The sequence below is a fragment of the Dipodomys spectabilis genome, unplaced genomic scaffold (genome assembly GCF_019054845.1).
Source record: "Dipodomys spectabilis isolate Male_0828 unplaced genomic scaffold, ASM1905484v1 ptg000138l, whole genome shotgun sequence".
Taxonomy (NCBI): domain Eukaryota; kingdom Metazoa; phylum Chordata; class Mammalia; order Rodentia; family Heteromyidae; genus Dipodomys; species Dipodomys spectabilis.
The window spans coordinates 2,940,143-2,952,294 of record NW_024870815.1 but is presented as its reverse complement, the minus strand read 5'-3'; the positions used below and the strand labels follow the sequence as shown (position 1 = coordinate 2,952,294).

Genomic DNA, 12,152 nt, shown 5'->3' with positions numbered 1-12,152 from the left:
CATCTCAGCCTCCTAAGTAGAAAGGATTATAGGTGTGAGCCATCAGTGCCTGGCTCCTGAAGGCAATTGTGTTACCTACATTCTGTCTCTCAAGCTGGTGCTCTCTCTCGCTCTCTTTCGCGCTCTCTTTCGCGCTCTCTTGCTCTCTCTTGCTCTCTCACTCTCTTGCACCCTGCCCCTCTCTCTGTTTGTGTGTGTCTGTCTCTCTGTCTCTCACACACACAATTACTGGAGCTTTATCTCAGGGCTTTGTACTCACTGTGCATTTCCTGCTCATGGCTGAGGCTCTGCTACTATAGGATGCTTCTACTTCAGCTTTTTGCTGACAAATTGGAGATGGAATCTCTTGGACTTTTCTGCCAAGGCTGGCTTTGAACTGTAATCTCCCAGGTCTAGCTAAGCTTATAGCTATGAGCCACCAGTGCCCAGCTACAATATTTTCAATGTACTTTTTTGTGTATATGGTGCTGGGGATTAAACCTAGGACCATGTGCATGGTATACAAGTACTCTATTCCTGAGCTATATCCCCAACCCACACCTGTGTTTTGACTATACTTGTCACATGAGGTCAGGTGTGGAATTTTCTACTTACATTCTTACATGGTCACTCAAGTTTTGGATTTGGCAGTATTCAGGTTTTAGATTTTTAGGTTGGGGATATTCAATATACACAAACGTTGGTTATTGTCATCATCATTTTTCCTTTTATTTTTGCTATGGTTTTGTTTTCTGGTTTTGTTTACCAGAACAGGAGGGGTGGTTTTAGCAGACACTTTGTTTTTCCCAGGAGACTATTTTGGTGCATGTTACCTTCAGTCAGCAGATTATTGTCTAGGAGAAGACCAAGGATTACATCTACTGGGCTGCAAGAGCATTATTCCTAGACATTTCATTCTAGCTGGTAGTGCCAGGGCTGGTTTAGGAACCAAAGTACCTGTCACCATGATGTGGCCCTGGGCTACTAGGCCCCAGCTCTTAATGTAGCTGCCTGAGCTCTTTATGGCCTTCAGTAAGCAAGTGCCATACTAGCCAGATGTTAGGTACAACTTTAAAGGGCAGAGGGATTTTTATTCAAGTATCTGACATGCTATTCAAGTTGGGTTGTTATGCACATATTGGTAGGGCTAAAAATTCTTCAGTATTTTAGCCTTGCTGTCATACCCATCTTTTAGTGCTTCACACAATCTTTTTGTTTTACATAAATTATTTTGTGGTAAAATGAGAATGGAGCTATAAATTACTAAATTACAAGAACAACTCATTTTCTGTACTATAAAAAGATAAGCTAAGTCATAATTTTGGATTAATGACCAAAACTAAAATTGAGCTGGGATATGATTCAGTAGTAGAATTCATGCCTAATATGCACAAGGCCCTGAGTTTGATCCCTAATGGTACAAAACCAAACTGAAACCAAAAAACATAACAATGTAAGGATTAAGCAATGAATTCATTTAGAGGAAATAATGGCCTGTGAAGGCATTGCAGTAAATAAAATACAAGTGTCTTGAAGAGATTTTTGTCCTGCTAATTTTGTTTTATTAGCCACTAAACCCAGGAACCATACAGTAATGTTTGACACACTTAAGGACTGGTGTTGGGAACTGGAGCGGACCAAAGGCAACGTGAAATACAAACCAGTGAATGTCAATGAAGGCTACAAAGTTTGTGAGAGGTAAGTTTCAATGCTGGCTATTTATCATACTCACCCATTTGAAGTGCATGGTGTTTTAAAAAATACATTGTTAGCGTTGTGCAGCCATTATCAAGGTCAATTTTAGAAAAATTTTCTCATCCTCCTAAGACCCCAGGCCCATTAGCAATCACTCACCACACATCATCTTCCTGTTGACCAACCCCTAACAATCACTGCTCTGCTTTCTTTGTTGATTTGCTTGGTCTGGATATTTCATATAAATGGAATCATATATGTGATCTTTCATGACTGACTTCTTAGTATGGTTTCAAAATTCATCCATGTTGCAGTATACTAAAAGAATTACAGGGCTGGGAAGGTGACTCAGTCGTAGAGCGCTTGCCTTGCATGCATGAGGGCCTGGGTTCGATTCCTCAGCATCACATAAGCAAAAAGAAAAAAGCCAGAAGTGGCGCTGTGGCTCAAGTGGTAGAGTGTTAGCCTTGAGCTAAAGAGCTGAGGGACAGTGCCCAGGCCTAGAGTTCAGGCCCCATGACCAGACCCCCCCCCCCAAAAAAAAAAAAAAGAATTCCATTCTTTTTTTATTGCCAACTAATGTTTCATGGAATGAATCTACCACATTTTATTTATTCATCCATTAATTGATAGATGTTTAGATTGGTTTTACTTTGAGGGCGCTTCTGAATAAGACAGACAAGTATTTATTTACAAGTTTTTGTGTGGATTTTTTTTCTCTCCTTAGTATATAATCTAGGAATTGAATTTCCAGAATGTATCACAACTGTGTTTAACTCTTTGAGGAACCTCCAGACTATTTTCCTAAGAGATTACGTATATAGCAGTATATGAGGGTTTTTTCTTCTTATCAACAGTAGTTTTAATTGTTAAAAATGGGACTCATGTTGGGTGCTAGTGGCTCACACCTGTATTCCTAGCTATTCAGGAGGCTGAGATCTGAGGCTCAAAGTTCAAAGCCAGCCCTGAGAAAAGTCCTCTTGAGACTCTTATTCCCAATTAACCACTCAACAACTGGAAGTGGTGCTGTGGTTCAAATGGTAGGGGGCTAGCCTTGAGCACAAAGAGGCTTAGGAACAGTACCTTGAATTCAAGACCTACAACCGACCAAAAAAAAAAAAAAAAATAAGGAGGGGGGAACCTCAGGATTTGGGAAATAATCTTATCACTGAACCACAGCCTCAGAACCTCAATGCTAGCTTTTAAAGGAAACTTCTACCCCTGAGTGTGCTGACTAGGCTATGGTTCTACCATTTGAGTTACCCGTCTAGTCTGGGTTTTTGCTGGCTGTTTTGGAGACAGAGCTCCATATACTTTTCTGTTCAGATTGACTTTGAACCTTGATCCTCTGTATCTTAACCTCCTGAATAGCTAGGATAATAGACATGAGTCACCAGTGCCCAGCAAAAGAAACTTTCAAAGTAGCTATTAAAATACTTTTTGAGTCTGATTACAAGCTGATGCCTGTAATCCTAGCAATTCAGGAGGCTGAGATGTGAGGGTCACAGTTCAAAGCCAGCCCAGGCAAGAATGTCCATGAGATTCTTTTTTTTTTTTTTTTTTTTTTGGTCAGTCATGGGGCTTGAACTTCGGGCCTGGGCACTATCCCTCAGCTCTTCAGCTCAAGGGGAGCCTGTATCACTTGACCCACAGCGCCACTTCAGGTTTTCTTAGTGGTTTATTGGAGATAAGAGTCTCAAGGAGTTTCCTGGCTGGGCTGGCTTTGAACTGTGATCCTCAGATCTCAGCCTCCTGAGTAACTAGGATTATAGGCATGAGCCACTGATGCCCAGCTCCATGATATTCTTATCTACAATTAACCACAAAAAGCTGGAAGTAGAGCTGTGGCTCAAGTTGTAGAATGCTAGCCTTGAGCACAAAAGCTCAGGGACAGCACCCAGGCCCTGAGTTCAAGCCCCAGGCCTGGCAAAAAACAACAACAAAAACACCATTTTGTTGTTGTAGTTATTGCCAAGTATAAACCTTATAGGCATTTCCAAATTTATGTTGTTTAATTTTCTTTTATTACTCAAAAAACTTGATTCATTGAACAACAATTTTGGAATGCCTATTATGTGCCAGAGAATGTCTTACTATAGCTCTACAGTGCTCAGCAAAGCTCTGGAGCTTTCGAACAGAGGGTGGCATAGAATATAGAAATAAGATATATTAATAGGAAGGTGCTGCAGAGCTGGAGGTTTAGGTCAGTGGCAGTACACTTGCTTACCATGAATGGGGGCCTCATCCTTTGAGCAAAGTCTTGAATAAGTGAAGATTAAGCCAGATTAGTTGCCTGGCAAGTATTTTGGGCAGAGAGAATAGTAAGAGCTGTGTAAATAATGGGCCTAGAGACAAGTGGAGGAAGTTAGGGAAAGAGCAGTAGGAGGTAAGGGGAGAGAAAGGACCATATGAATGTTTTCAGAAGTATAATCCTTTCTGATTCTCAGAACAATAAGGGGAGTCAGGGCAGAGGTGTAGAGAGTGATGGACATACATTTTTAAAGGATGGCTTTGCTTACATAATCTGTTTTTAGAAATCTGAGTCTTGTCATTTTGGAACATAGTTCCTATCACTCTATTAACAGTTTTATGAGATGCTTTCAGTTTGTAGGGCTTCTTTTTTTTTTTTTTTTTTTTGAATTCTGGGCCTGGGCACTGCCCCTCAGCATTTCAGCTCAAGGCTAGCACTCTACCACTTGAGCCACAGCGCCACTTCCAGCTTTTTCTGCTTATGTGGTGCTGAGGAACTGAAGCAAGGGCCTCATGCAAGGCAAGCGTTCTACCACTGAGCCACCTTCCCAGCCCTGGTAGGGCTTTTGTATTTTGTCTGATAGGCCTCTGCAGCATAGTTTTGGTTTCGATCAATCTGAGACCTTTATAGGATGACACCTCACACAGGAATGAACTGTGGTGACAGTGGGAGGGGCCTGCTGAGTCCTGAAACCACCTAGAACTTCACTATTGGCCCTGCCTTGCTCTTTGCTCTTTCTCCTTTCCCCAGTGAAAAAGCTTGAAAAGGAAAAGCTAGCTTCTACTCAGAAAGAGATTAGAAACTCCTGCTCCTCAGTGGTGTGATGCAAGGTTGATACCAATGAATGTCCCTATTCCTAGTAATTGTGGGGCTTGTTTGTTTAAAAGAAGATTGCTCCATTGCCTAGGCTCACCTTGATTTCCTTCCCAGGCCTAGGCAGTCTTGCCACTTAAGCCTCCTGAGTAGCTGGAACTACAGGCAATGTACTACTTATGCCCTGCTACCAGAATTCTTTTTTTAAGAGCCATATACTGATTTGAGATGTTTGTGTAGGTGACAGTGTGTGAAAGACACCGAGTTAAGCAATTTATCCGTATTTGGATACTTGGAGTGCTTATTGCAGGCACACAGCAAGAACAGGCATGATATATGAAAGACTGTGCGTTGTTTCTGTCCTACCATAGTGGCTATCTATGTAGTCTTTCCCATCTATATATCCCATCATCCCATCCCACCCTCAGCTTCTATTCTTTGTCTGTACAACAAACTCAGACATTCTTCCTATGTGCATTGACCATCCCATGTACATTGATCATACCTCTCCTTCTGTGGCTTCCCGCTGGTCTTGGTATAGAACAGAACTCTTAAGCAGTACCTGAGGGTCTATCTTTGACTCCTGACTCTAACGCTGTCCCACCCCAAAACCCATACTGGTCACCCTGTGCAAAGGGCTCTTGCCTGGAAACACAAGATATTTTGTGGATGGTTAACTCGAGTTCATTGATAACGCTCAGCATAGTGCTACTTTTTTTTTCCCTTCCAGTCCTGGAGCTGGAACTCAGGGCCTGGACACTGTCCCTAAGCTTTTCAGCTTAAGGTGAGTGCTCTACCACTTGAGCCATAGCGCCACTTCTAGTTTTCTGTGGTTAACTGGAGACAAGAATCTCACAGACTTTCCTTCCTGGTCTGGCCTGGCTTGGAATCATGATCCTCAGATCTCAGCTTTTCAAAGTAGCTAGGATTACAGACAGGTGTGAGCCACCAGTGCCCAGCATCAATGCTGCTTTTTAAGGAAGCTGTTCAAGACTAGATTAGGTAGATAAGTGCTATGATTCAAGCCTGAAGCCTGAGCTGCTGCTGCTTCTTTTTCTCCCCTGCCCCCTTAATTGTGGAGCTTGAACTTGGTGCCTGGGTACTGTCCTTGAGCTCTTTCGCATAGGTCTAGTTCTCTACCATTTTGAGCCACAGTTCCACTTCCAAGATTTCTGTTGGTTAATTGGAGATAATAGTTTCACAGACTTTCCTGCCTAGGCTGGCTTCAAACTTAGCTCCTCAGATCTCAGCCTCCTCAGTAGTTAAGATTATAGGCATGAGCCACAGCTCATGAATTGCCTTATCTATAGATTCTTATCTATCATATATTTCTAATAACTTGCTGAAGAAATAAAGCTATTTGTCTAATAGAATTTCCCAGAGTATACATTTTGATAGTTTATGTAATATATTGTTTGTTCTCCTATGAATTGATGTACATTAGAGTTATGATCTCTTTAAAGCTTTATACAGTGACCTGTAACTTAACAGATTTAGATCAAGCATGAAGTATACATGCAAACACTAATGAGTTTTTTTTTTATTACATCTTAGCATTGTGGGCATTTGTATTTCTCATGAGAGTTTATTTTGAGCTATTTGAGGGAGGGATGTGTACAGTAGTGAATCTTAGTCAGTTTCTAATAAATTTTCATCTGCCATCTGAGTGTCCAGGTACATCTTTTATCTCTGCAACTCTGAAAATCTTCTTTCCTATGACCTATTATTTAGGAGGCTTGTTCTCTTTAGAGGCTAATTTTTTTAAAAAGTTGAAGTCAGAGCCAGGTGCCTGTGGCTCACGCCTGTAATCCTAGCTACTCAGGAGGCTGAGATCTGAGGATCACGGTTCAAAGCCAGCCCAGGCAGGAAAGGCTGTAAGACTCTTATCTCCAATAAATCACTCAAAAACCGGAAGTGGCACTGTGGCTCAAGCGGTAGAGTACTAGCCTTGAGCTGAAGAGCTGAGGGACAGCGCCCAGGCCCAGAGTTCAAGCCCCACGACCAACAAAAAAAAAAGTTGAAGTCAGTAGTGCCTCTGTTCAGGTGCCTACTATATGCTAACAAGTTTATAACCTGGGAAAGGCCTCAGTGTTGTCTCTCTCTCTAAAATGTGAATTATTCACTCACTGGGAAGATTAAACGAGTAATTCATGTTGAAGTGTTAGAGCAATCTCTGACTCAAATGTTCATTGTCAGAGCATTTAAAAAAGCAGGCATTAATCGTAATTACTTTTTTTCAGACAGTTAAATTGAATGAAACACAGGTGCTTATATTATTATTGTCACTCCTGATTTTGGAATTCATCCACCTTTCCAGAATGAATTTTCCAACCTTCCCATACACCACCATTTTTTTTTTTAAGTGTGTTGTTGAGGATCCAGGGCCTTGCAAATGCTAGACAAATTCTCACCACTAAGCTGTATCAACCTCAATTTTGTCACTATAGATGTAGATGAGGAAACAGATTCAGAAAAGGTACAGAAATTTATCTAGAGTTGAACGAAAATCAGACACAGGGCTAGGATTTAAATTTTCATTTCTGACTGACTTGATCAGACTATTTTACATCAAACTGGGAGAGTTCATCTAAGCTGTTTTTTGTTTTTGTTTTGGTGCTAAGGACTGAACAAACTCAGAGACTTGGCATTTGCTCGACAAGCACTTTTCCACTGAGCTAAATCAATAACCCCAGTTCTTTGTGCCTTGGCCAGGTGTTTTTTCTTAGGAGGGATATATGATCATTCTTATAATGTTTTTTTTTGGTCGGTGGTGGGGCTTGAACTCTGGGCTTGGGCGCTATCCCTAAGCTCTTCAGCTCAAGGCCAGTGCTCTTCGGCTTGAGCCACAGCATCACTTCCGGTTTTCGAATGGTTTATTGGAGACAAGAGTCTCACGGACTTTCATTGCCTGGGCTGGCTTTGAAACGTGATTCTCAGGTCTCAGCCTCCTGAGTAGCTAGGATTACAGGCGTGAACCACCGGCACCCGGCTATAATGCTTTATAATGCTCAGCTTCCTTGTATTCATTGAAATTGAACTTTCATACTTTGTGAATTGAGTGTAGTATTAGAATCTGATGGCCTCTCTTTCTTCTAGGTTGCCAGCATACTTTGTTGTCCCCACCCCTCTTCCTGAGGAGGATGTGAAACGCTTTCAGGGTCATGGCATACCAGTAAGTTCATCTGGAAATGCTAAAAGGCTTTGGTTGCTCACTGGCCCATCCAAACGAAGGGATCCTACTTAAAGCCTTGGCTTTGGTATTCAAGAGTTTGTCCTCAGTCCAAGAATAATCCAGAAATAACAGAAACTCCCTAGAGAAGTCTCTTGAACATGAGACTCCCTGAGACAGTTTTAAAGTTCTCACAGATGCACTTAAGTTTTTAGCAGTGACACTGAAAAGCTGGAAGAAGATTATAATATTGTTTCCTATGGAAAGCAAAACTGGTTTAACACCTAAGTCATTTTGAACCTTAGCTGACCACTCTTAAGAGTGGTAGGATTGTGCTTTATTTGGGTTGGCACTAGGAATCTTGGTATAGTGTGGTTATTCTTTCTTCCAGAGATGACAAGAATTGCTTCTTCATTTTCACAGAATAGTATGGGATGGGAACCATATTAAGTGTGTCACTGATGAGAGAAACCAAGACTGTGGTAGCCACTCCCGTTTCTAATTGGTGGCTGGGAGTTCCTGAGCCTACAAGGAATTGAGTAATGAATGAGAATTACAAGTAAATGCTGCACGGTACAGATAGCTTCTTCACTAAAATGGTCATTCCCATATGGGAAGAAAGATGGTGAAGCAGGCCCAGAAGCTCCTGAAGCCAGAAAGATAATAAGCACGGCATTGCTGTGAACCAGAGATTCTGTCTAGTCCAGGGGCAGCTGTTTAGTAGCAGCCCATTTGTTTCATGAGGGACTATGGGCCCAGTGTTCCCAATATGTCCACATTTTTTTCGTTTTTATTTATTTTCTTTATTATCTTTAAGTTGTTGTACAAAGGAGTTGCCATTTAACAAAGTAGTTTATGTATATATATATATATATATAATATATTACATTATATATGTTATATATAATATATATAATTATATATATATAATGCATCTTGACTAATGTCAGCCCTGTCAGTGTTCTACCCATCCCTCCCATCCTATCTCTTCTCACACTTTTTTTTTGTTGTTGTTAGTTATGAGGCTTGGGCGCTGTCCCTCAGCTCTTCAAGCTCAAGGTGAGCACTCTACCACTTGAGCCACAGTGCCACTTCCAGTTTTCTGGTGGTTTTCCTGGCTTTGAACTGTGATCCTCTGTCTCAGCCTCCTGAGTAGCTAAGATTACAGGCGTGAGCCACTGGCACCCAGCATCTCTCACTTTTTTTAAAATTTTGTAGGATATATATTTAATTCTTGACTACATTCACCCCCACTCCTTCTCTTCATCTACCCCCTCCCTACCTCTTCCCCACTCCACCCCTTTCAAGTACCCATTTCCTGGTATTCATTTTGTTCAACTTTAACTTTACGTTTCTAAGGCAAAGTTCTAATCTACCATACTTTAGTTAATATATTTGTATATACTTGCATACCACTCAAGATATTTACTTAGAGGCTTATAAATTAATTCCACAAGAGGAAAAGCACACATCCTTTGTCTCTCTGGACTTGATTTACTTCACTTAACATAATTCTTTTAGGTCTTTCCATTTCTTTTTTTTTTTTGAGTCCGGTTGTAGGGCCTGAATTCTGGGCCTGGGTGCTGTCCCTCAGCTCTTCAGCTCAAGGCTAGCGCTCTACCACTTGAGCCACAGCGCCACTTCGGGCTTTTTTGCTTATGTGGTGCTGAGGAATCGAACCCAGGGCCTCATGCATGCAAGGCAAGCGCTCTACCACTGAGCCACCTTCCCAGCCCGGTCTTTTCATTTCTTTACAAATGATTCAATATCACTTTCTCTAATGAAAGTGTAAAATTCCTTTGTGTATATTCTGGTCTGATTTCATACCTTGGCGATGGTGAATAATGCTGGTGGTTGTGTTGGTGATTTTCCTATATCTTTGTGTATAATCTTTTGGATAAATGCCCAGGAGTAATATGCTGGATCATAGGATAGTTCTATGTTTAATTTTTCGAGGAACCAACATATTGCTTTCCACAAGTTTACATTCTCACCAACAGTGTATTACAGTTCTCTTTTGGTCACATCCTTGCCAGCATTTGTTATTAGTTGTTTTTTTGATAATGGCCATTCTAACTGGGGTAGGGTGGAATTTCAGTGTTATTTTGATTTGCATTTCCTTTATGGTCAGAGATATTGAACATTTATTTTCTTTTTTTTTTGCTGGTTATGGGGGCTTGAACTCTGGGCTTGGACACTTTCTCTCAGCTCTTCAGCTCAAGGCAAATGTTCTACCGCTTGAGCTAGAATGCCACTTCCGGTTTTCTAGTGGTTTATTGGAGATAAGAGTCTCACAGGCTTTCCTGCCTGGGCTGGCTTTGAACCATGATCCTCAGATCTCAGCCTCCTGAATAGCTAGGATTATAGGCATGAGCCACTGGTGCCCGGCTTGAACATTTCTTAATGTGTCTATTGGCCGGTTTTACTTCTACTTCTGAGAAGTCTCTCTTTGTCTCATTAGCCCGCTTATTAATTGGGTTATTGGTTCTTTAAGGGCTTAATTTTTAAGCTCTGTGTGTATTCTGAATATTAAGTCATTCTCTGATGCAAAGCTGGCAACAAAGCTCTATACTGTAGGCTGTCTTTAGCTTGTTGGCTATTCCTTTGCTGTGCAGAAGTTTTAGTTTGATACAATTCCATTTTATCAAGTCTTTCTTTGATTTGCTGTGTTCTGATTCTTTTTTTTTTTTTTTTTGGGTCCGGTCATGGGGCCTGAACTCTGGGCCTGGGCGCTGTCCCTCAGCTCTTCAGCTCAAGGCTAGCACTCTACCACTTGAGCCACAGTGCCACTTCCAGCTTTTTTCTTTTTGCTTATGTGGTGCTGAGGAATCGAACCCAGGGCCTCAGGCATGCAAGGCAAGCACTCTACCACTGAGCCACCTTCCCAGCCCTGTGTTCTGATTCTTTATTGAGAAAGTTTCTGCCTGTGCCAAGTAGTCTTAATGTTTCTTCTATTCCTTCTTGTAATAGTTGCATGGTTTCAGGTCTGACATTGAGGTGATAGATACAGATTCAGTTTTTGTATGTGGATATCCAGTTTTCCCAGCACCACTTGTTGAAGAGGCTGTCTTTTGTGTTTTTGGCTATAGGTCTGTGGGTTTATTTCTGGGTCTTCTATTCAGTTTCATTGACTCTCAGGCTTGTTTTTGTATCTGTACCTAACTGTCTTCATTACTATAGCTCTGTAGTAGAGTTTGAGGTTTGTTATTTTTATACCTCCAGCACTATTTTTTCTACTCAGTATTCTAGACCTTCTTGTGGTTCCATATGAATTGTTGGATTATTTTCTCTGTCTCATTGAAGAATGGTGTTGGTATTTTGATGGGTATTACATGAATTTGAATAATAAGGCAAGAAAAAGACAAATAGGGAAAGAAAAGATCCAAATAGGGAAGGAAGAAATAAAATTATCCCTGTTTGCATATAACATAATCCTATATTTAAAGAACACCATAAACTCTTTCCCCAAGCTACTAGAACTGATTTAAAAACTTTGGTAAAGTAGCAAGATGTAAAATCAGTAGCTTTGGGCTAGGAAGGTGGCTTAGTGGTAGAGTGCTTGTCTTGCATGCATGAGGCTCTGGGTTCAATTCCTCAGCACCACATGAGCAGAAAAGGCTGGAAGTGGCGCTGTGGCTCAAGTGGTAGAGTACTAGCCTTGAGCTGAAAAGCTAAGGGACAGCTCCCAGGCCCAGAGTTCAAGCCCTATGATTGACCAAAAAACAAAAGTAAAAATCAGTACCTTTGAGCTGGGAATGTGACAGTGGTAGAGTGCTTGCCTAGCATGCATAAAGCCCTGGGTTCCATTCCTTAGTACAGAAAAAGCTGGAAGTGGTGCTTTGGTTCGGTAGAGTGCTAGCCTTGAGCAAAAGAAGTTCAGGGGCAGTGCTTAGGCCCTAGTTCAAACCCCAGGACTGACAAAAAAAACAAACAGACAAACAAAACAGTAGCTTTTCTGTATGTCAACAAATGAGACTGAAGTCAGGAAAGTAACTCATTTGTAATAGTCTCAAAAAACCAAGGCCTAGGAATTATCTTGACCATGGATATCAAGGACTTATAAAGTAAAAAACTATAAAAACTTATAGAAGGAAATCTATAAGGAAGTGGATAGGCTTTCCACCAAGACAGTCTTGGTCATCTTTATGCTCTCACAACCTAGTGCAGTGCTTTCCCTGTCTGAGTCCCCACCATACAGTAGTGATTGAGTAGTCACTCTGTTCTCCTGGTATACACACTCCGTTG

At 41.3% G+C, this 12,152-nt stretch overlaps 1 protein-coding gene across 1 annotated transcript in view; it reads left to right on the top strand.

Moving 5' to 3' along the window:
* Mtmr12 (myotubularin related protein 12) overlaps positions 1 to 12,152 on the top strand; it is a 74,936-nt gene that overhangs the window by 42,778 nt on the left and 20,006 nt on the right. Inside the window, exons 7-8 of the mRNA XM_042690538.1 lie at positions 1,548 to 1,677; positions 7,835 to 7,910. Of these exons, the coding sequence (XP_042546472.1) occupies positions 1,548 to 1,677; positions 7,835 to 7,910 (206 nt within the window). The remainder of the gene's footprint in view (positions 1 to 1,547; positions 1,678 to 7,834; positions 7,911 to 12,152) is intronic.